At 30.1% G+C, this 26,627-nt stretch overlaps 1 protein-coding gene across 1 annotated transcript in view; it reads left to right on the top strand.

The window, feature by feature from the left end:
* LOC148231225 (semaphorin 5c-like) overlaps positions 1–26,627 on the top strand; it is a 170,882-nt gene that overhangs the window by 76,717 nt on the left and 67,538 nt on the right. The window contains exon 3 of the mRNA XM_088194985.1: positions 8,457–8,575. Coding sequence (XP_088051111.1) covers positions 8,461–8,575 — 115 coding nt within the window. The 5' untranslated portion in view covers positions 8,457–8,460. The remainder of the gene's footprint in view (positions 1–8,456; positions 8,576–26,627) is intronic.

Genomic DNA, 26,627 nt, shown 5'->3' with positions numbered 1-26,627 from the left:
TGATTACGTGTTTTCAGTTTCGCAATGTTTTTATTTATTTATTATTAATCTAATGGCTAACTTTCAGAGTCGTTTGCTAAGTAGACAGTGTGTGAAAGTGACTCACTGTAGTAACTTTCCAAGCAGACGAACATCAGATACGGGGGCGATATCTGATCGTAATTGATCATTGCACCTAAAACAGGTGTGGCTCTATTTTGACGTGAGAGACAACATATAATTATATTTTTATTTATTCATTTATCACCTTATTATTGTGGAACAAATATACATTTATGTGGGCGTTATCTATAATACTTTTGATACTATTTTATATTACATAAATTTTGTCACGCTTCCACGACTATTTTTAATTGGTCCAATTTCTGGATATTAAATTCGGAACTTTGAAGTTAATTTTAATTGTTTCAGTATTTTAAAATAAAATTTATAATTAGTATATATTGTGAGGTTGTGATGTTTTTAAGGTCATCGCATTTCTAAAGATTATAAATCACGTATGTGTATGTGAAATATACATGTTTTTGATAGTACATTTCGTTATTTGTTTATTGTTAGTTTTATGTGTAAACGTCACGGTTTATTACCTTGTTTAATGAGTTAATTGTGTTTTATTACTTTGTATGCGAAAGGAACATAGAATTTGTGATTTTTTCCGCACAAAATAAAAAATCATAAAAATACTAGTCGTTATAAATTATATTTTTTTTTGATCTAAAACATGGTATTTGGTTATCTGTATAACAGCATGCTGTTCGTTGAATATTAATTTTAAATTGCTTTATTCGGACGCTAATCAAACGCAATTTGCATATCATCAAAGAGGTCAATCCATCTATACCATCAATTAATTTTCGCTATGATCGAACGCACGACATTAACATCCAAGTAATTGAACATTGTAAGGTCGGGCAAACTGGTAGTTAAAAATTGCAATCTCACGAGGAATCGTGACACGTGATGCATGAGCGGAGAAGAAGAGTAAGTAGACATATCAAAAGTGTCCTATCCAGACCTATCCTATCAGATACGCGTTGACATTAATTGGCTACACTTTGAACATCATTTCCAGGTGTTTCGCCAACGGTATATATTATAGTGACATAGATACCAACTAACGATTTACTATCAAATTATTATAGCTCGAAGAATCACTCAATAATTTGTCCGTATTTTTATATAATATTAATATACCTATATCATTGAATACTTTATGTGTATACAACGATGTAAAAAATGTTCAAAAAATGATACAAACAATTTTTACCCTTCACTAACAAAGGGTTCGTTGATTTTTTATGACATTCTCTAATTTGACATGTGCGTCATTTATTTACGAATTTATAAAACAAAAAAAATAAGTTAGCTTGAAATATAATAAAAATAGTATATTTGAACTATTTGTATTATTATGAGCTATTTACAATGAATTTATTTCAGATCGTTTATTATTTAATAAAAAAATAAATATTATACAATGTGGTAACTTTTCTTAAAAGAGATTTTAAGATTATTTGTTTTAGCTCTAAAAATCTATTTTTTAGGAACATTTTCATTGTTGCTCAAATTAAGATCGTTTTACTTTTGTGATTTTATAATTTTTACAATTTTTACAACATCGCCTTATTTAATTTTCTAAGCATATATAGTATTAAACTATTGATTTAATTTCGCTTTGCTATTTTTAGTTCTTAATTGAATGATTTTGTTAAATTCTGGTTTCCTATATATTTTGTTATGATGCTGAAACGTGATCTAAGAGAAAATCTAAATATTTGGAATGTGGATGTAAAGAAGAATGTTAGAATTCCCTAGATACACGATCAGAAAATGGATTGATAATTTCGTAATAATTTATATATCGAGTATATGTGCTCATTCATTTAATATTTCTTATTCCCGAGAGAAGCATTAAAAGTTTATTTATAGTATTCCGTCGTTTTCTGTCATGAACACGTAAACGCTTTATGTTTGTGTGCTCTCATGAGATTTATCTAAGTAATGTCTAGGATCCGGCATTTATGTCTGGGATTCTCTGTAAACATCTTCACTATTTGTATGTCCGTAACTTTACACAAAAGTTCAACTGATCGATTATGCTACATGATCTTCCCGATTTCCGGATAAATTATGTTAATTTTTGCTTGACACACTGTAGCTGGTCTTCCTTGTATGCTCTTCTCGCTCCGTTTACGGTTCGCTAGGGTTGGGTGGGTGTTTTCGAGTGGGTGCTCTTTTGTAAGTTTCGGCCATATGGCAGGCTGTTTTGCAATCGACTGTGTCGATATTTTTATATATATATATATACGTATATTGACTTCTTAATATCGGCAATTTGTAATTTTAGCGAGAGGGCCAATTACTTTGAGGCGATTTGTCGCGACACGTGCGAAACTGCTGCGGTTTTAAATCATCTGAGAGAAGAGAACACGTTTAAAAGTAGTAAAATATGACCCAAAAACGAAGGCGATATTTTAAAGGACGTTATTGAGTCACCCAGAGTGACAGTTATTCAAGTAATAAGGTGAAAAATTGAGTTATTAATCGTTTAACAGAGTTTTTGGAAAGGTAACATCAATTATGAGATACTTTTTTTAAAATTAAATAGCTGACCCTAACTGACCATTTATCATTAATAAAAATATTAAAATAACAAATATATATAATAACTTGAAAAATACTTATAAAAAAATAGATAGATTAACTTTTTATACTAACTTAATAAACCAATTTGAATAATTTGTGGAATAATGTTATATAATATGTATGTACATAAATTCCAAGTCATATTGAAGTTCGAGCTAATCTATTTTGGATTCATGTAACTGATCTGTCACCAGATCAGGTGGTTGAATTGAAAGTGGCTGCTTCACTTCGGTTTCTAAGGGTCGTTTAAGTTGATTCAGCGTAGCTCCATTTAGTGTGAGTTCGTCTGAACTCTGATTATTCCAAGTTGGAAGTGAAATGGTAGTGATTAAATACGATTATGCTCTAGTTTGTCTTTCCAGTGATAGTTTGGGGCGGAACCAGACTTTTTGTTTTTGTCTATTACATATTTTATCAGACTCTTTGGCGTGCCGTAGCAGTGTAACGTTCTTTTGTCACCGTTTTAATCTTATAAAATACACAATTTATGAACACTGTTTGTGCTATATTTTGTTGGAGAAAATATTATTTTTAGTTTTTATATTTGAGAGACATAAATCAACTAATTTAAACGCAACGATAATGTGTGGTCCCGCCCTACTCATCCACTCTAAATTAAACTTAAAATAATTATGTAATAAATGCTTCAAAATAATTTGCCTACAAATGTTGTTAGCTTACTGTTATATTATAAGTTGAAAAATCAACGTAGAGAGAAATACATGTTATTTTAAATATATAACTACTGCTATAGTATAATTTTATTTTATATGAACATCCGCCTAATTCACCTAATGATAGTAACAATGTTGTATATTATAAAAAATTCAGTATGTTATTATATTATAAATTTAACTTAATTCGTTATTTTTACATAGTGAATTATATAGTAAGAATTATTATATACATTTTAATATCTGTATTATATAGTGCATACATAAGTAAATACCTGTACACAAAGAAACGTATTACTATCATATATATTTTTAATTAAAAATATACATTGGATTAAGATGCAATGATTAGATTTATATGATATAAAAATATTATTATATATTTTATCAGTAGTCTTACAACAGAACTAATAATAATACAACGATGTTATTTACTTATTCAACAGACTGCTGTTATGAATTAACTTTTTATTTTTGTAACTCAAATACAAATAAAAAAATATATTTATTTTAAACTACAATAGTCGTGGTAATTAAGTTAGCAAACCATAAGGGATTTTTGTAAAGTTTTACGATAGAAAGAATATTGCTCAGAATTATATAAAACAGACTTATCCAAAGAATCCAGCAATTTTACCCTTTATAGACTAAATTAATTATAGGTTGGAACTTGAATTATGCACATAAAACAAATATTATAAAATAATCTATTTATATTATTTTACAAATATCAACATTTCTATCTGTTGATATATATTGACCATTGACCGTTTAGGACTTATTTTGAAAATAATTGAACAAATACAAATATATTATTTATTGTTCAATTATGTATGTACATATATAAACATTTTTATTTTTTTAATGGTGCATGGTATTGGTATGGTTTAACAAATTAAACGCTAGCGACTCATCGGTGTGTTATTTGTTGATTTTTTTCCCACAAATTCATTTTTAAAAATTATATTTTATTTAATTATTAAAGATTATTGTAATAGCTTCAGTATTTTTTATTTATTATTTTTAGAAAGAGATACTGACCCATAAAGATAAATAACAGATGACTCACTAAAATGTCGCTGGCGTTTAAAGGGTTAAAACACAATAGTAATGTTGCAATATGTACAACGACACGATCCTTTCGCAATCCAATGATCAAAATTTAAATCAATTACCTTTTTGCGTCCTTGTCGTCCTTGAGGCATCTTACTTTTGAAATTATCGATTACCTAATCAGCTTAACAATTTCTAAAAGCCAAATAAAAATTGGGGTTACCCCCTGGCTTTCTTTGTATGGAATAAAAAAAATATATAAAATAATAAAATATATTTATTTTACCAGCAGTAGATTAAATATATTTTCCATGTAAAAATGATAATCCCCTACGCTGGGGTTGATTGCTTCATCTAGAATTAGGAAAAAAATTATACCTGAGAAATACACATAAAAAGTTTTCGCTAGTGACAGTAAATCGAACTCAGTATTAATACCAAAAATTGTTAAATTTTATCTTAGATCAATTAAAAGTGGGACTATTCCTGTTCATTACCGACAGATATTTCATGCTCTCAAACATTTGGAGCCATAAGAAAATTTTTTTACTTTTCTTCCACAATATTCTCGGAATTCGAATCTCCTCCAATGCATAAATCAATAGGTTGCTCATCCGTTATGCCATTAATTAATTGAATTTTGTTATTCTCATCCATGTTATCTATTTAATCAAAAGTGTACTGATTTTTATTAATACTACTTAAAATGTGTAGGTTATAATTTTATAAAAAGGTTCTAAAATTGATATAATATAATGAAATACAAAAATTGCTACTTTTCTGTTACCTGGGGTCAAATTTATTCTATAAAATATGTATTTATTTGTTGTATAATTAAAATGTCATTTTTAAAGTAGAATCGCCACAGAAAGTTATTCATAAATTTTAAAACGTACATAAATACGTTTTAAAATTTACATAGGTTAGGTGTGAGCGAGCGGCAGCGAGTGAGCGTTGATTAGAATCGTGAACACCCCATAAACACAACAAAATAGTAATTGTATGGCTTCTGTTTCAGTATAATACAGTTTAAATTCTAAAAATATAACTGTATATAAAAAAATAAAATGAATAAACAAATAAATTAATATTATTTGGAATAAATTTGAGCCCCTATAAAAATAAATAAAAATAAACTATAAAGATGATTTAAGTATGGTTAATGGTTAAATTTAAATTATTTATAACTGTTTTTCTGATCATTTCAAATGAAAATCGTTTTTTACTATTTCCTACCATGTAAATTGAAAGCTTCTCTATTTCCAAATATAATAATGAAAATTAAAAAAATAATTATAATAGAACATAACCTCACATATAAAAATCATTAAAATATTTGGTTCAAAAATCAATTATTGTATTTTAAAATATTTTTTTAAGTCAGCATTACGTATTAGGATTTTTTTTGCTACTATTCTGGAATCAAATCGTAGAAAAAAATATAAACACATTATACACGTTAAACTGTCTTATCATGAGATGATTCTAAAAAAGTTGTAGTTTTTTTTCTGAAAGCTATATATCGTTTAAACCAGATCAGAAATATTTTTCTCCCTTTTCTGTAGCACAGTCGTTTTCTATTTTGTCAGTTAGGAACATTAAATCTCATATCCATTATCTTCGAGTTATGGGTACGATTTATTATTTTCCTTAATAAATTTTATGAGTAGTTAAACAAATCGATTAAGTGCATTGTAAGTTGATGACACAGAGAGATATATTATTAAAAAAAATCATATTATAACTCTTCAAGGAAATTTTTGAACTGGCGATAATTCTTTGCATTTGTTCGAATGTAATAAATAATCTAGAATCGCCTTGACAACATCATTATGTTTGAAAAATTTAACTGGCGGAAGTTCACAGTGAATTATGCAATGAAGAGGCATCGCGGAAATCTAGAATCACTTTTCAAGAGGGCAATGTGATATACATTTTTACTATATTTACTATATCAGTTGCTACACTTACAAGTTTGTGCAATACTGTATCAAATGTATTTTTGATATCAACACGAACAACATTTTTTGAGTGCTACTAAATCGAACATTTATTTTTTCATACTTCTGCAGAATAAAACGAGTACCTACTATACCTTACAAGATTGATACTATGGAGCCGCTCTAAATATACCATAGAGCCGCATGCTGTGATCTATAATATTTTCCACACCCCTTTATCCGTCTGAAACACGGACACAGGAAAATCTCCGATGCGCTGGTCTGACTTAGTAAAAATATAAATGTGCTCTTCAAGTAGTGCCAGCAAAATCAAGAAAACTGGAAGAGGTTGGAACGTGTCATAATGGTCACGATCCTCAGGAGTGAGAATGAATAAACATCGTGAACATAATGCATCACGACAATGTAATAAACTTAAAATATTACCTCTTAACTATGTCCTTAAGTAAGTGTTAATATTAATCTTTTTAATGTAATATGTTCTCAATTCAGTACTTTTTTATATGAATACTAATTGAAATTTAGCGTTTCTGATGATCTCAAATAACAGTACTGCGATGATCACATCAAGTGCTGCCGTTATATTAAATTATATATAAAAAACGCGTTTTTTCAACCGTGAAAGTATCTCATTTTATTTTGATTCATCTTAAAAAAATTACCTACTAAGTTTACGTTTATTGCTCGTCAACCAGTTTGGTATTCGTATCAAGTTAAATAATAATTATTGCATTGACCGACTATTACACACGACGATGCGACATTAAGTAATTATGTTAAATAATTACATCGGACATAATAATTCACATGAAATTGTTTAACAACTCTAAAGAATACCTTGTGGAACAATTTTCCCGTCGATCGGTGCATATAATTCCGCTAATATAAAACGCCATGTCTAATTTTAAAATGAATACATAATACGTGTCCGTTTAGCAACTCGATATCTTGTAGCTGCTCTTATTCATCATCACATGCTTCGAGATCGATTATATGATCTAAATAACTTAAAGACGAGTGCAAAATGTACGTAATTTACGTAAGGCAATTTATGTAGGAGTAAACGTTATTTTAATTCATCTTAAATCATTACTAAAATACTAGCAATATTTTCCATAAATTATTAAATTAGTACAGATTTAAAATGTCTCGTAAATTTTTAAAGCGCAATAAATAATGTTTATTGTAATGAGTAAATATTATATTATTATAAAAAGTCACATAATTCCAAGCAATATTATTAGTTACAAATTATATACATTTATAGCTTTTTATTGCTTAATAATTAAGAGAGAGCTTTTAAGATAATATAACTTAACAATACTTCTTAACGATCTAAAACTATTAGTATGCTCTAATAATACTGTACTATTAAAAAAACAAATCTTAAATTAAGTAGTGTAGGACAATAACCTATACATATTTATCTACCTTAACACATAAATAATATATTTTTATACATTTTTAACTAAGTCTATATACACCTATTAGTGTTATAGTTATTGTTAAGCACAGTTCGTCAGTCTATAATAATTATATATTCGAGGAGAGATTTACGATACCGTAAAATTAATGTTCCTTGCTTCATCGACGTCCTAGTCACTACAAGCCTTTCCATTTGCTGTTTTCTCAAAGCCAAAGGAAGGCTTTCATATACGTTCATCATTAGCAAGTGACATGTACCTTTAAGATAATGCTATTACTTTAAATATATATGTATATACAGTATATGTTTTATATAATGGATTTAAATTATATTTTGATATTTATTTATTATTAATTAGCCGCGTAACGATAAGATAGTATACTTAACAGAACCTGGTTATCTTGACTCATATCTTTAGCTCTCTAAAATTTTACAATATAAACCGGGTGGATGAGTTTCACACCAGCGTAACAAATCATCGATAATATACTTGCGTGCTGTCGAACTGCCGCTAGATGATTGATGGAAAATGCGTATAAATAATTAAATCTGTCGTCGTCGGGTGTGTATTAGCTCAAAAGACTACTATATAACCAACGTACATGTGACTTAACATGCTAGAGATCTGAGCTAGATAAGCAATCGACATTCTCATGACTAGTTCTTGACTGGTGTTTAACGCTAATTAATTTGCAGGAAGATGCCACTGAAGATGACAACTACCGCGGTGATGGTGCTGGCGATAACCTTCTTGCACCTGAATGGGATCTGGTGCCAAAGGCTAGAGGATGATTTCAGATTCGTGTCATTTGAAGGTAAGTCAAAATTATTAAGTTTTTCATATTATAATAACCGAAAGTGTTGCTCATTCTCTGATATAATGACATCATGTAGCCATTCTTATAAAATCTGGGCTAAGCTAACCACCTTTATCTCATACAAAAAAATATGGCAGTAAAATTTACACAATAGTACAACATACATATGTATAATGGTTATGAATAGGGTTCTCAATTATTCGTATTTTGTAACTATTCAAATATAGAATACAAAATTGATAACATATTCGAATATTTTTCTCAGTTTCTATTGATAATAATTTTTTTCAATCGAATTATTGATCTGATTAAAAATAATCTTTGCGTCTTAAAACAACAAGTACAAAAACGTAACACGATTTTGCGATACATATGTTTTGAGATAGGCATTACACGATAATAAAAGGTGGACCTTTCCAATATTTTGTTTCGTTCAATGAACGAATTCTGCAAATTTCAGTCATAGTAGATACGACCGATAAACAATCTATTCACAAATGTTTTTCGAAGGCGTAAAAGCATTTTTTTGTTGAGAAAACGCGTCTCATTCTTTACCTTTGCGGCTAGGAATTTAGTTCTCTTCTTACACAAGTCATCTAATTTCTCAACGAGTATGCCAGAAAGGATATTATTGGTGTAAGCTATGAGAAACAATTTATGTAGAGTGGTGATCATCTCATTTAGGTGTTCGCTACTATGACGCGCACAATTTTTTTTGGCCATTATGACGCAATAAAAAAAAACAATCACGATGGTTCGATTTGTAACATATTAATAAAAATGATCTGATATATTACTTTTGGATTATAAAATTTATTGAATGGCTTTCCGGCTGAATTGCATTATTTCAATTTCGATGTAATGTATTCATTATAATATATTACGTTTTACAAATAGATGATTAGTAGTTTATGTTTTAATTGTGATACTATCATTATATATTTTGATATTGGTTATTAAATACGATTGCTATGGAGTTTCATGGTATTTTTAGAACTACCGTAAAAGTATGATTAAAACAATCATTTGTAGTATAGTCCTTCCAAGATGTTAACGCTCATCATCGTCGTGTTGGAAAGAATGGTGCGTGTACGCATGCATGCATACATATACAGTTATCCGCGAATTTGTTTACACCGATAGGAGAACGTTACCAGTACTAAATCAGTGCTGTTTTAAGGGTATAGTGACCATACGTTGGAAATTGAATTAAAAATGATAATATAATATATTTTTATTTTAAATTATTGTCAAGTTGTGTTATTTTGTAATCAATAGAACAATTCCTGTAATATTCTATTGGTATTTTTTAAAAATATAATATTAAACAGATATTCTACATGGAGAGTGATTCCAAAATGTTTTTGAGTTAAATATGTATATAAATAAATAAAATAAGTAAGAAAGTGATATTTTACATTATCTTCAACAGATTAAATTAAAATAGGAAAAATTAATTATACGTTAAATTTCACATGGTCACCCTATTATATTCTCTCACCAATACTGTAACAATGAGCGTTCATATCTTGGACGGACTATACGTTGTTTTGTTCTCACATTAACCCAACTAGCATACACTTATCCCTTGATATTCGCGGTAGATACGTTCCAAGAAATATCTAGTAAATTGAGGCATAGAACGAAATTTGTTATAAAATGGTTTAATCATATTAACGTGTACTTTTTTTTTACCGTTATTTCAACTTATAAAGTAAACGATAAAAATCTTAGCGTGCACCGCAAAAAGCAACTCAGGACACTGCATGGGCAGTGAGAGAGGTTCCAGTGGGAATAACCCATGGGTTTGCACATCGCCGCGCTACACGCGTAAAACCAAATATATTTGATTTAGAGTATACTTAACCGCGTAATAATGTATAACAATGTATAACTAACATACATAGTATTTTATGTATATAATAAATATTAGCTTTGAAATGTGACTACTTTAGAATAGTTTTTGGATGAATATTTTTTTTTAAATTACTGTGCCTATTTTTATTATATGATGTTAAAATCATATTTACACAAAATTGTATATATGCATATAATAAAGAGTATAAAATTTAATGTTTTAATTTGTAAATAAATATATAAAATATTTGGTTTATTTAATTACATTTTATTTATATATTCATTTATACTCTGAAATAGTAAATAAACTATATTAATACTATTTTAATATATATTTTTTAAAAAGCTATACATTTTTTGCAAATGAAAAAAAACGCGCAAAGACTCGTGGGATAACCTGACGTATCAATCTGTATGTATTTATAAAAAAAGGTTTTCAATGCCTGAATTTAATTTTAACAGTATATTTACAAATCCACATTATTCTATTGTATAAAAACGCACTCTTTAGCATAGTTTACTAATTACAATATATAATACAAACAGCCACAGGGTTTATTTAAAATCTAGTAACACAAGCGATCCGCAGTTTAACCATACATGTTATATTTTTTTTACCGTTCGCAAAAATCTATCGGCGTATCTATTTGACCGTGTTACCGTATCTTTAGTTCGCCAAAAAAAGTACCGAAAAACCGCATCTAATTGAATCTAAACACCTCGCGCGGTTTTTGCGCGGAAGGCTTTCGCGGTCATCGGTCACGTCCGATATGATGATGATGTTGTTAAGATGCTTAATGACGGGTGTCAATTATCATTGGACGTGCTCAGAAAAGCATCATCAACTTCGCGCTGGACGGTAATTACTGTATCGGCCACTATCTTATAGCTAAGGTGGCGCTGATGAGGTCTATCTATCTCTGGGCGAGAGGTCGTCAAAGATCTGGCACGATCGTGGTGGCGATCAATCAGTGCTAGGCTTTCGATTAGGGCTGAGTGCCGTTAAGATAAGTCGTTAAGTAGATCACTAATACTCATATTGAGCAATGGTCTAAACCTAAGAAGCTAGAGGATATAAACAAACCCTCCATTTTAATACAATTTCATTACTCGTAAAAGCTTTTTTAATTTTTGGGAAGTCACTCGAGCTAATTCTAATAATAGTAAATCAATAAAATTTAGTAAACATTGAATGGCAAAAATTCATCTTGCTTGTAAAAGATATACGGTATAATTCGTATGTTAGAAATTCATCGTGCGTGCTGTGGTGTAAAGCGGTGCATTATCATGGTGCAGCAGCACAACACTGGTGGCTAGAATTAGCGCTGGACTGTCGATTACTATATAGTGCCAATATAAGTTCACCTTTTTTGTGTCTAAAATTTTATTCCACAATATTTGTTGTTAAGGGAAAGAAACAAGCCGTTCGTTCTAAACTCTTTAGATTCATACAAAAAAGCAACTAATGTATTTTGTGTATTGTATGTATTTTTTTTAAAACAATCCATCTCGACATTTTTTAGATATTTTTTAAATGGTAAAACTTTTTCTTAAAATTAGTTTTTGATTATTTTTAATATTTATTAATTTGTATCGATGATTATGTGATATGCGATGGTAAAAAGGTTACTTTATATGCTTTAGTAAGATGAGGTAGATGTTCCATATATCGCGCGTGCTGTGGTATGTGCTGGTGCATTTTTGGTACTATGACAATAAATCGTTTTAAATTTAGATGTAAACGATTTATGATTTTTAAATATAATATATAAAATATATGTTTTTAAAATCCTAGATTAAGATAACTTTTTATAAGATCTTAGATAGATGTCAGTGCCGCCGGCGCAAGTGTGAAAGTGACGCCTTTCATAATTGAGCCGTTCGTTTTTCTTCCGTTACCTTATTCGTGATTCGTGCACATCTCCATAGCACATTACGGGAAAACTGCGATGGCAAATTTGCAATTTGTATTCAATATACACACTCGAAACACATACACACATTGTGGATGATAATAGATGGCAAAGCGATAGCAATGCGAACGCACGCGATAGTTCAAGTGCAATTTTGAATAACGGCGCTGAAATGGCGCAATTACGGACCATTTGAAAATTGCAATTCGACGCAAACTTTCATGCTCGTGGAACAAATCACTTTTGCGCTCAGGTGAGTCAGATGCAATTTTTAACATTTAAAACCCGACATGTGGTTTTTCAAATAGGAATTTTGAAAGGAATAGTTATTTTGATATCTGATTATTTGTATGGAATTGGACAAACATCTGTTGCATATGTGATAAAAGATGGTCTACAAAAAAACATTAAGTAAAAGGCCTAGAATAGTATTTTCTAGGTTATGCTTGTTGCCTTGTTCCTTCGGCGTTCCCAATATACGAAAAAGTGGAGAATTCTCTTTGTGCATTTATACCGACAACTGTTCTTGAAAAGCCAGTTGTTCTTTTATGGATACATATTATAAGAACTGGATTAATTAACTTTTATCCCCAAGAGGCAGCAAGCATCGTTTTTCAGTACCACATAACAAACGTGGCTCTTTTAAGTCTCTCTAATTTTTAATTCTGATTGGATAAATCTAAATAAAACCATTTAAATTCATTTTATTGTATTAAAGGATATGGAGATTATTTCGTAGATGGTAAATTTAATCGCTTTTAGCATATACATAAATACATAGTTTTATATATGTAACACCTCGTATTTAATAGATACACGGTATCACGGATTATATTTACACATTTTAATTAAACCATGATAGATTCAATCTGCAGCTTATTCCATTAATCCCATTCCGTCCAATTTTCACTTTGCCTTCGGACACGTAGCGTTTAAACACACCTTTGACAGTCCAACACTCCGACACGTGCGACTGTCAAGGTGTTGAAAATGCGCATAGTCCGTCACGTCCTCTCGGATTATCTGCACACATTCATCTCGTGGAAATGAGATAAGTGTGTGCTATGTAGGCTATTTCGCGTTAATCACGCTAATAGCCGTACACGGCCGTAGCCAATCTTATCTTCACCAGCTTCCACGGTAATTTTTCACCACTTTCTATCCCACTGTGTCAGATATACTATTGTATAATAGTACTCTCCCGATAGACCCTTGCTTCAAATCTGCATCACGTATTCAATCAGATTGTCGTTGATTTCTTCAATTACCATCTGTCGGCGTGTGCTCCCGAGCAGCCACCTTCGGTTGCCTTATCACGTCTTCATCTGATGCTTGTGAACTGCCGCTGATACTTCAGCTAATGTGCTCCGACAGCGGAACAAAGCTCTCTCTTGTAAGCTGAACCAAGAACAGGATTTCGGTACCATTCTAGTGACGTTGATCATTGCGCTTCTGGACATTACAAGTCTCAAAGTCTACATATACCGATCGTTAATGCTCCGATAAATCCTATGCTGTTGAGTTTTAAATTATACGCAAATCGTTAGAGACATACACTCAAGTCAATCAGTACAGAATTGGGCATTCTAGCAGTACAACAATCTTGATTTAAGGTAATTGATCGACTTTCAGGAATGTTGAAATTCTTGTGTATATCCTGCGTAAAGAGTGCTTTCTTTATAAATTATATGTTTCACTTTGGTATCTCTCACTTCCTGGAGTCATTTATACACACGATTATGTATCATGTAGTATGCGAATGAGTTTCACACGTTTTTATTATTATTTAAAGTCGTCAAAAGATTTACGTCGCTTGTGTGTTCATAGATAAATCTCAAATGGAACAGAAATAATTTAAAACAATAAAAAGAACAACATTCCGACTTGGCGCCGCCACTGCGCCCACACAATTAAATTTTTTCTTGATACACAACATTTTTATTAATACAATTCCTAAGGTTTGAATAAATATTTTATTTGATTTTACATTCAAATTTCAAATTAAATTTGACATAATTAGCAATATATCATAACTAATGTGGGTAATGCTATTTATTTATTTATAAATATGAGACCGATTTTTTAAAATAATACTCGAGATGCGAGCTTAAGTGTCCTAGAGTGACGCGATCGCTTCCCTCATTCTTCACCGTCGCGGTCAGGACGTTAGCGTTTGAGAATGCTCCTCTTGCATGAGCCATCCAGCTTCTCATCAAGCTTGCCAAATAGTGTTTTCAGGGATAGCTATGAGGAGCTTTAAAAGTAAGAGGGATAGTGACTATCTATTTTAGGTGTGTACCAAATTTTATATTTTTAAAATATTTAATTGTATATTTATTGTTCCTAATTAGTAACAAAATTAAGATTTTTCTGAATATCCTTAATTTTAATGATGAATATCTATAATTTTGCTCCGAAGGTGTCAGGGTATTTATTTACATAATAAATAAGTATGCTGTGCAACAATTTTAAGTAATGTATAATTTGCATCATTATAAAGGTGTCCCAAAATTAACGCAAGATTTGAATTAAATAGAAAACATATTTTTTAGTCTTTAGTTTGTAATTTTTTTTTATTGAATCATAAAGTACATAGACTAATATTATTTATGCCTCCACGGTTTTGCTGGCACATACGCACTCTTTTGTCGAAATTTTCTGCACAAAAGACGGCAAATTCAAATCTTGCGTTAATTTTGTGACACCCTTTATATACGCGATGTTATCGTAGCCTTGTCTGCCCCTTGTAATTCTTTGAAAATCCGGCTGAACTCTGGTTTTCAGACGTTGTAGCTGGACCTGAGTTAGACGTGAAGAGAAAAGCGGCTGCTTTCTCGGTCTCTGTCGATAGTTGGCGTAGCTCCACTTGATATAGGTGTTACTTTACACATAACGCTCGGTAACGCTCGTTACCCAGCGTTCCCACTGCGACGGCGCCTACACAATTTTATTGCTTTTGACGCGAATTTTTAACTTCTGAGAGGTGATAATTGTTTTTGCGCCCTTTTATTGACCAAAATTCGGTTTGAATACATTTTAACCAATACTATCATGTCAGAAGTCCGTAGTAATATCGGTAAGGATAGCTATCATATTTTTAAAACACAGTGTAACATTGAAATGCAGACAAACTATGGAGCAATATGTGAGATGCGATGCCTGTCTGAACTTATTCTTCTGTTTATTTTCCCCTGAGAGATAAGTTAGCTTAGTTTGTATTTTAGTCTTGACTTAATAAAAGTTCTAAAACTGCAATTTTATTTTTAGATTTGGGTTTGAACAGCAAATGGACGTTGTTTCGCAACTGTCAAATTGAGTTTCAAAGACATTTTAAAGTAGCATATTAGCGCCTATCAGTTAAATTAAATTATCTAGAGTAGAAATATATGTACCGGTGAAAATGTATTTTGTCTTAACTAGTGAAAATATATCTTTACTAAAAAATACATATTCACTGTAACATTTATACATCAGATGTAAATATATAATGATTAGTATATAAATATATATTATATATTACTACAAATAAAAAAGTTGAAATCATATAATTTTACTAGCACCTGCCAGATAATTTATATTTTCACTTGTAAAAATATATATATCTACTAGTGAAAATGTTTTCTGATATAAATTTACTAGATGACTGAGAATGATTCGAGACTGTTTTTTCTAGATTTTCTTTTAAGAATAACCACATGAAACTGATGTATTATTTATTTATTTTGATGCATTAAATCTAGTTGTTAAATTACCGATAATACAATTAATAAAAACATCAAATTGATATAATTCAGCTGGTCCTGAAGTTGACTTTTCGTTATTTCTTTGCTTTTTTCTTAGGTATTCCATCTGAAAATTCTGATCAAATACCTAAATTTACTGCGACTAATTTACATTCGTTATTTCTTGTATGTATAAAAAGAGCTGAATGTACTTGAATGTTATTATTTGAATGATGGTTAGAATGATTGGTAATTTTGGCAGATATATGAAACGCATTCCATTGTATTTGGCACCGACCATTCAGATTTGCTCAGATACGCGATAGTTTTTATAACGCAGACGAAAAAACTCGTTTTTAGAAAGTTTAAATAAAGCAATAAGTTTTATAAATTTTAGTCTCGAGGAATTCAATTGTGATCACGGGTGGTCCCGACAGTTTTATAAAAATGAATAAACGGCAGTTTAAGAGCGACAGACGTTAAAGCAGACAGAAATAAATTTGGTTTAGTAATAATTAAAAGTAATAATTTTACATATGAAAAAATATTGTTTCGAATTTACGTTGTATGAGTAGTAGTTTTATGTTAAAATTATGACTGAAATATCGAAGGAAGCTATTCAGTACAGCAGCAGCTTTCTGGCTTATAAACTATTGATAATTAGAGGGAAGTTCAACGATTATGAGGAGTCCTAACAAATATTTTTGTGAAATTTGTATACTTGATTGCCCTTAATTGTTAAAATATATTTTGTCATGTTATTCTGTTGTGGCTTATTGGGGCTTGTATAATATTTATTATTTTACTCGTGACGTACTTCAGAGCGTTCTACATACATCTAGGCATTTTTTTTATTATCGCCATTTAGATCAGCTTCTGTTTTCTTGTTTTTACTTTTTTTTCCTATGGATGTTAAACAATATACATATTACTCGAAAATTACTTCAATGAATTCATTAGCGGTGCATACACATATTTTATATTTGTTCTTTATGTACGCAGGATACAATACGCACTTATTTTAAAATCCATTTGTTCTGAAAGCAATAAAATTTAACTGTACTTAAATATTATTTGTATGTAAACACAATTCACATAGTGGCATTGTATAGGCATAGCGTTCATAATTGCCGGTTGCGGTTTTTGCATATTTGTTTCGTGGATTCGTTTCGGCCATATTTTTTTGAAGGTATTTTGCGGCCAACGCTTTGCGGCCATTGTTGGCCGCATGCACCCGCAGCCAAGGTTAATCGCGTTTGCAATTTGAAGCCTAGTCGAACCGGTTAACTGTTAACCATCTGTTTTATATGACGATGATTGATTTTCCGACTGGCTGTATGATATATGAATCTACATGATTTTTTATAACGTTTCGTTGCGTAATATATTAAAACAGTGTTAATTTTATCATTTAACCACCTTATTTCATAACGGTCCTCGGGCAAGAAAAATTGATTGTTAAATAGATCAAGTCTCGTATTTAACGACAGTAACGTGTCTTGCTGTAAATTTTCTTAATTAAATTTATGTTTATGTATTGTATATTCCTTTAAATATGTTAATGCAACCAGTGCTTTATATTATAATGAATATTTTAATATCCGTATAAAATAATTTCGCGCTTTCACCTTTATGATAAATAATTTAAAACAATAATTACCCAACACATAAAATATTTAACTTGGCTTTAAAAACTATCTTTATATTTTATTATAGATTTTTTTTAATTTATAATAATTATTATAAATATATTCATTTATGTTAAATGGATAAATAAATCTTTACATAGTAACCGTCTCGTTGGTTGATTACAATTTTGACTACCAAATTTTATAGTAAAGCAATCTATGACTTACTGATAATAGGATTTCAATTCCATTTTTGGCCTGAGAATCTCGGTTCATATTATTTTTATAAATAGTAATCAGTGTCGATAAAAATGCTGTCCGCAAAATTCGTGTCCGGAAAAATCACTAAACCTTCATATATGTAATATATGTACATGTAAGATTAGAAACATCTAGGAGAATATATTTTGATAATAATTTTTTTATCTTAAATTTTTAATTAATGTGCAGTGCTTTACACTGATTATACAAATAACATTGTAGGTACTTTGTTTCGTTACTGTCTTTAAAACTGAATTTGTTAAAAAGGTTCTTTGTTCCAATGATGTCCAAAATGATTATCCATTAACAAGGGAACAAAACAATAGCGTAAAGGATGGACCAAACACATAAGCCCTCGTTATGACCACATAAATAATACGAGTTTTGTTCTTACTGTAAATATTCTCCGAGAATATTTCTTTGTTGCGAAATGGTCACGGATATAATAGATCACCGGGTCAATGCATTACGACTTTGGACCATGCCCATCAAGCGAACGTCGCTTTCTAAAGGCGTATACCTATTTCGCCGTTCTAAGAAGCGACGATCGCTGCATAATTGCGAATGGTCAGCAAGCTTTGCAGTCTTGGATACTTAAGCTTGGACTCCGATGAGGAGAAGGTAGTCGCCAGTGGATCACTAGGGAGTCACCAGTAGACACTTGTGGACGGCGGGCGTCTGCTGGTCACACATCCCAACGCCAGCTTCTCCACCACCACTCGGAGAATATTCTGTCACTGCCACACCAATCAGAACTCCCTCCGCTAGTTTCTCCATCATCGCTTGGAGAAAACATCTCGCTATTTATTGTCTGTCGCAACATATGTAAATATAATGTAAAAAACTAGATTTCACCTTTCATTCCAAAACATTAAAGTTAGTATAAGTAAATAAGCAGAATTTAATTAAAAATTAAAATGCATAAAAAAGCAATCATCTTAAATAAAATATGTATGGTATTTTTTATTCAATAATCATAATTGCAGTTAAATATAGTAACTAATATTTCATAAGTTAATTACATTAATTAATAATATCTAGAACTCATATATTTTTTAGTAGAGTATTTAAAACAAATTATGAGATATTTTATTTCATATAGAATATCATATATGTATGTATAAAAAATAAAATAAAAATAAAACGCACTTTTAGTTAACATACCAGGAAAAATTCATACTAAAACAAAGTTTTAGTTTAGGTATTATGTATACAATTTATATAAATCTAATTATTATTAATTAATAAAATTGCTGAGTTAATATTATAATAAGCACCTGTATAATACACTGTACTGTATCCTTATTAGCGGAAATTAGTTTAACTTTCATTCTCGGTAAACGCGATAATCTTTAAATTAACCCAATACAGAAGCCACCACCGTTGAGAAAATTAAGTTCGTATAAACACACTCTAAAAACATACGCTAATTATCATAATTTACCGACAAATCTTCAACTTTACGATCGTTCTGATTTAACCCAAAGTACCTCCAAGAGAGTTTAAATTACACGGCGAGCTCGTTATCCTCTCATTTCCCCGCCGCTCTTAATTGCGCTCTGTAAAGATGGGGTCAAGTAAAAAAGAGTTCAAAAAATACTCTTTTGGCATGCTCAAAAGCATTGATTGACACCCCGGTAGTGCTGCAAGTGGGTTATACACCTGTAGAGGCGTATACTTAACGTGTCAATTCCGCGAAAGACTTGTGTATTTTGAATTGCATGTCAAGGATTTCCGAGAAGTGAAATCTGTAAAAAAAAATACCATATAATCCTTGTTCACCCAGTTAAAACCATTAGTTTAGCTTATTGATGATTTTAGGTCTCTTTAGTTAATAATTATATTATATATTGATTATAGAATGAAACTTTAGACTCTCTTAATTATTACCGTCATGTATATTAATTACATTCTGTAAATTTGCACGCCTGATGTTAACAAAGGCGCACCTATCATATTTATGACGTCATAGCGGAAATATCTTTTTGATGCGAACGTGACCGAAACTAGGATTTGATTAATGAGTGACAGAGGTCAGGTATTTGTTACGTGTTACATGTGTATGTATGAACGATTTAAATTCACAATGGAAACAATGATTTCCTGGTCTTTCAGTGAAAATTAGTACAAAGCACAAATTTAAATGGACTAAATTTTTAATGGTTTTGATCAGCTTTTCCTCTAATTCCTTCAACGCTCTCATTGATCATATACTATAGCTATAATATGGCATAGATCAGTGGTCCCTATTAAAATTTGAACGTGGACCGTAAAGCATATTTTAAGATCTATCGTGAACCGCAATGCGACTAAATAAAAAAAACTAATATTGGATCTGAAAAAAGCTGTTCGTGTCAAGGTATAAATATCTGTATATTTACACAAAGGACTGGAACAATTTCAAGCATTATCATCTTCAGTTTTATTTTAAACATACAGCTTAATTTGGCACGCAGTGCAACACTGCATTTTTGAGTATTCTATCATTATCTTGGGTAATTTTAAAAATAAAATTTGCCGTATTGAATCCATAAATGTGTGAGCTCAAGCCCAAGCCACTTTAAATGAATATATTCAATTAAATAATTTAATAATCATTAAATAAAATAATAAAAAACTATTTCTTTTGTGTGTGTATATTATATGAAATTTTAAAAGTAAATTAATATAAATAGTATTATAATTTTCGGGTTTTCTGACCCCAAGGGGTGTGACAGTTAGGAACTGGTAATAGCTTATTCGATTATATTACATATATTGAGTTACTATGCTGGGCGAAATAGTTATTCTCCGAGCGGTGGTGGAGAAGCTGGCGGAGGGATGATGTCAGTGAAAGATTCTTAGAGTTTTGATTGGTGTGGCAGTGACAGTGTAGCGGAGGTTGATCTCTCTCTGCTGCTAGTATGGTAGAGTTTTTCTCAGTATGTTATCCGCGAGTGAGTAGTATCTTCGAATCTGCCAGTGTCAAGGATACAAAGCTTGCTGACGATTCACAATCATGCAGCGATCAACCAGCCAATCGTTGCACTCGCTTCTTAAAACAATGAAATATGTATGCATGATGGACATCTCCGAGGTCGAATTTTGTAACGGGAATATTGTGAAACTATGTTGCTTTTTGTCTTCCTGTGATATATTGTTACCTGTAACAGTTTCGTAACAAATAAATATTCATTCAATGAGCCGGTGAATAATGCTTTTGTGTGGTCTCATCCTGTACACTATTTTCTAGTTTATCCTTATTAATGAATGATAATTTTTGGTCACAGTCTTTAATGCGAGTATCAAGAATATAATTTAAAACTTTTTACAGAATTTTATTGAAATTTAATTGATATTCATTCAAGAAATGTACTAATATAAATCTTATTAAATTATATAAGTTTATTATTTATAAGAATTGTTTTATTCTTTTTTTATTTTATTCTATTATATAGAGATATTTATATAATTAATTAAATGTTTAAAATACGTTTGTTTATTTATAATATTATTGAAAAATAAGATGTAATTTTAAATAACGTAAACAAAAAAAAAACTTTGAAAATATGTACAACAGATGCGTATGGAGAGATACATTCCCTTTCGCTTGTTCGCGTGCTAAGTGACGAGAGTGAGTGAGAGATAAGGGCGTGCGGAACACATGTAATGCACGCCCTTATCTCTCACTCACTCTCGACACATAACACGCGAGCGGGTGAAAGGGAATGTATCTCACCGTACAAAAATAGGTGACTATCTGGTACATAAAGTGCAGGATGATTAATATTAAATATTTTATACTGTTCATTTAGAGAAATATTGTATTTGAATTTAGGTGTGATTTAAACGAATAATTTAGTTTTAGTTCAACTTATTTGGGTGAAAGCATATTTTCGGTCTATAATCCCACAACATTTAAATTAAGAAGTAAGCTGGTTACTATTACTAATGTTAGGATTGAGTTTACACAGTTTGATCTAATTTTAAAATAATTGTGCGAGTTTGAATAGATTTTTAATTTTTTTTCGCGATCAAATTGAAACTATCTAAAAATAATTTAGCCAATAAAAGTAAACACTATTACAACTTTAACGCATCTACAGTAGACAGATCGCAAAAGAATGTTTCGGCCCTTGTTTGATTTACGTTCTCCTCGTCCTTAATCGAAAAGAAAATCCATAACACTCAAACGCGCCTTTTCGCCACTAAATCATCCTTTTGTGCGAAAAACTCGTATAATTTTCGCAACACGCCAAAGGCGCCGAACCGCGATTTTTAACGCTCGAAAAGATCGCGAATAAGAATAAGTAGAAGGTGTGTATTTTATTTTGTGATTTATCGCGCTCCCGGTTCCTCAGGTGAGCATCGGTTCATTATTGATAATGATTTACGAGTCGAAAGGCAATATGGTGCATAACAATAGTGGTGCCCTCGACGGTTTTCCTGGCTGCGTATCCTAGAACAGGATCGCAGGGACCGGTCACTGAATCATTGGAACCATTGATAACGCCGTCCCACGGCGTGTATTCCAAATGAGGAGTGGATAAGTTGCACTTGTCCGTAAAGTATCGAATGCAAATGCGCACTTCAAGACCGAGGCATTAAGCTGACAGAGTGTATTGGTTTTGCGGAAAAATGTGCCGTGTATACGTAGGATATAAATAGACGGTAAGGACATAAATTCAGAGAGAAATGTGGGAGCTGTTTGTGGCGTGTTTGAGACATTGTGCGATGTTGGATTGGATAAAGTGACTACATATGTATATCTGTGGCTCGATATGAGAACAACTAATGTTCATTTTTGTCAAGATGATTTGACTTTCAACTCAAAAAACTTTACAGTAAATTAATAACGAAGTATATTTATTAATCTATACAATAACATCAATATTTTGTGAACAATTATTTTCTAGTTTTTTTTAAAAACAACTAAACGTTGCTTTATTTTGAACCAATCTATATCGCCTCCAATATTGTCATTTTTTCCTGGAATTTATCTATAACTACTAGATTATATATATTATTAAGCATTTGAATAAACATATTTTAAACAATAGTTTATTACAATCTATTTTACATAGGTTGTACTTATATAAAAATATATATGCATAAATTGCTCGGTGCAACTACACGGTTGAGCAATGAATGAACTACACTGTTCTTAATAGTATTCGAAATATTTTATATACACGAAATATTTTAAATCGAATCAACATACGACTTTTGTATATTGTATCTAAAAATTAAGTATAATAAATATATTAATATTATTTATTATACAGATACCCATAAGAAGTTTAAAAAAAATACGTCTGTTGGAAAAACCAAAATTTGACAACAAACTGATAAGAGTGTAATAAAACGTCACATTTCAATAATTTAATAATAAATTCAATAACAAAAATACCTATCATCATTTCAGTTTAATTTAATGTTAGAAACATAGTGCGACCAATAGAATAAATTATTTTTATAGTCTTATTTATTGCATATGTCATAAAAATACTTCCCAAATTCATATGGATCTTAAATAAATTCTGATTATTTTTACATTATTTAATAGGTGGCGCCAAATTTACTAGACTGCGAATAATGTAAATATTTATTAGGTCGATTAAAAAATCAGACACGGCTTTTAGTTATGTCCAAACAATTTATCACGCGTCTCATAGATCTTGTCATGGATTTCAAACAAATCTTGTATCGGCTTATCTGTATTCGTTTACCAGGCGTTGGCAGTTTATATGAAAATTATAATTAGATAATGCGTATTCACAGACAATTTATATGAAAATTGTACAACGAATGACTGCTATTAAAATATTTATAGCATCGTGTCGAGATAAATTCAACTTATAAGCAAAAAGCCAAGGACAGTGGACTATTAATAAAACTGGACAAAGAATCACAAGTGATTCACATTGAAAAAATCTGGCAACATTTATTGGGACTACCGGGAAAAATATAAATATTTTCAATAAGGTTCAATTACCTTTATGTTATATAAACTCAAATTTGTTTTCGTATACATCTCAATTTGGTACAAATCTTATTAATTATTCATTTTCAATTCTGCATTTCTGCATTCAACTAATTAGAGTATTAACTTAAATTGATAAAGTTATGCGGAAACCAGTCATTTCGAGAATAATCATAAATTGAATTGGAAAATAGTTTCATTATGTTGTATTTATGCGAGCTTACATTAATGTATACCAACTACATAAATATATTTATGGGTTTATATTTTTTTTTATAAATAAATGAAAATTACGTAAGGTTAAGCAGAACATTTCAACAATGCACTAAAGCAGTTAAGTTATAATTGATTAAGAATTTATATGATCTTTCGAATGAGCACGTTTGAATGGCACGAAAAATGAATACTAGTAAATTATAAATTTTATGGTAAAACTATCATTAATTGCACATAATAGTTAAGATCTTCTTGTCATAAATATAATATGGATAAATATATTTCTATTTTAAAAATCTTTGAAAGAATAAGATTATACGTTTATATGCATATTAAAAGTTATATTATACATACTTTTCATAAAAGTATGCGCTTTTTAATTCAATATTTCTTGCCCCAAATCAAAAGAAATACGCCTTAAAAATAATGATACATAAAAAAAGGTAGATTACGCTAAGGATGCCGGTTTGTTACTGTGTGCGTGTACATGTATATGAGAGGGAGAGGCGATGTAGCGTGTACTTGGTTGTCTCGTTTTCTCTTTTAAGGACAGTCGCTGATTCGTCAACGCTGGTATTCGTCATTAAAGTGCAGTGTGGCACAGAAGTTCGATCTTCTCTAGTGATTTATTTTAAATAATTTTGTGTTAATATTGGTTTAACCCAGATATGCCCACTGTCCCATGGGTAGGTCCCTAAACTCGTGCCACTGTTTTTTATTTATAAATGAAATTTTAAGAGAACAAAATTTCTTGGGCATATCTGGGTTAATTGATATCAAGGCTTCAAATATACACTGTAAGTTATTCGTTCTCTTACCCGTGGATTAAAATATTTTAATTATTTTTCCATTAATCCGTACGTTGTTGGTTTTTTTACACTATTCTCTGTAAGGCTTAAAAAAGTTATTATTCTTATCGTTGCACCAATGATAATTTTTTAATTTATTCAATGGATTCTAATAATTTAATAGAGTCGTCAAGCTATTAAACAATCTGCGAATAATTTCTTTCTCCATTTTATATCTTTTTGCTTTTGAAGAATAGCTAAAGACTTCATTATTTTTTTGACTAGTGAAAGAGTTTGAATGTTGCAAATATTTAATTAATGACATCAATGTCTGGTTTCTTCGATTATATAATATATTTTTAATTATCCGTTGAAATTTCCAACTTAGCTCAGATGTATGTATGTTAAATAAACATATATTTTCTTTTATAATAAAAAAATTAAATATTCTTAGCGAAATTGTTTTGAGCCACACAGTTCACGCACACAATAACAAACCGGAATCCTTATCCCGAGCGTACTCTATCAATACATATTTTTTCTTTTTGATCAATTCTAAAATGTTATCCCATCACACCAATGGTGTTTTTGCAGATAATAAATGCAGGGAATATCGAATCGAAAGTACATTTAGTGAGGAGATTTTTTTAAGATGTCGTTCAAACAAATTTGGCAAATGTTATCAGCTGGCACAAATGTTTCAATAGTAGGTAAAAAATAATTTTAATGTTTGCTGATGCATCAGTAGGGAATGCTAAAAGACCACTAATTGAACACTGTAATTAATTATGTGTTGCTTATTTTGAAGGAAATGCATACACTCCAACCTAATTATTTTTTTATCAATTATTATATAAAGCGCGATATCATATCTAATGATTATCTAAATTAAATCAAATAATTTTGAGTGCTGATATTTTATAAACTAATAATGCTATAAACATGTACATTTAACAATGTTTAAAAAAAGTGTTTAAAGCCTATAGAAAATGTTTGTGCTATTTATTTATTATTTTTTAAGATCTTAAAATAAGATTTACTTAAAAAAATACATTTATAGGCTGAGCTTAAATTAAACTTTAAGTTACATTCAAACTTTAATCTTAAGTTAAGTTAAGCACATAAGATTCACAAATTTATTATATTTGCATATTATTTATAAAAATACGTAAAAACATTATTCTAATAATTTATGTATATACGTATTTAATTCTCTATATTAATTTATATAGATATCCTGATATATGCAACAGTTAAGATGCAATACAAAATCTTTTAAAGATTATACTACAAAATATGCAAATATATTAATTAAATTATATTAAAAAATATTTGTATTTAATAGTAAATAACTCCAAGCACAGCTTGTTTTATATTATATTACAAATTACATTCCTCATATATACTACTTATGAGTATGTATGTATCAAGTCATCGATTCTAGTTAGCCATTTCTATTTTTTTCACACACGATTGGTGAAAGTTGTTGTAAAAAAATCGCCAATTTAATACAAATAGAAAACTAATAGCAATTACAGTATTCTTATATATATTTGATGATTGTGAATTTTGGTCACATTATATTAATTATACAACTCACGTTTTAATTTTAGTTTATATTCAATAATAACAGTAGCATTACACATTCACAAAGCATACCTCCAGAAATCAATAATCAAAAAATATTTTTTGAAACACGTGA

This window comes from Plectrocnemia conspersa, unplaced genomic scaffold, assembly GCF_051122295.1.
Source record: "Plectrocnemia conspersa isolate PC_06_02 unplaced genomic scaffold, ASM5112229v1 ptg000010l, whole genome shotgun sequence".
In the NCBI taxonomy this organism is placed as follows: Eukaryota; Metazoa; Arthropoda; class Insecta; order Trichoptera; family Polycentropodidae; genus Plectrocnemia; species Plectrocnemia conspersa.
This window is presented reverse-complemented; position numbering and strand designations above follow the sequence as displayed.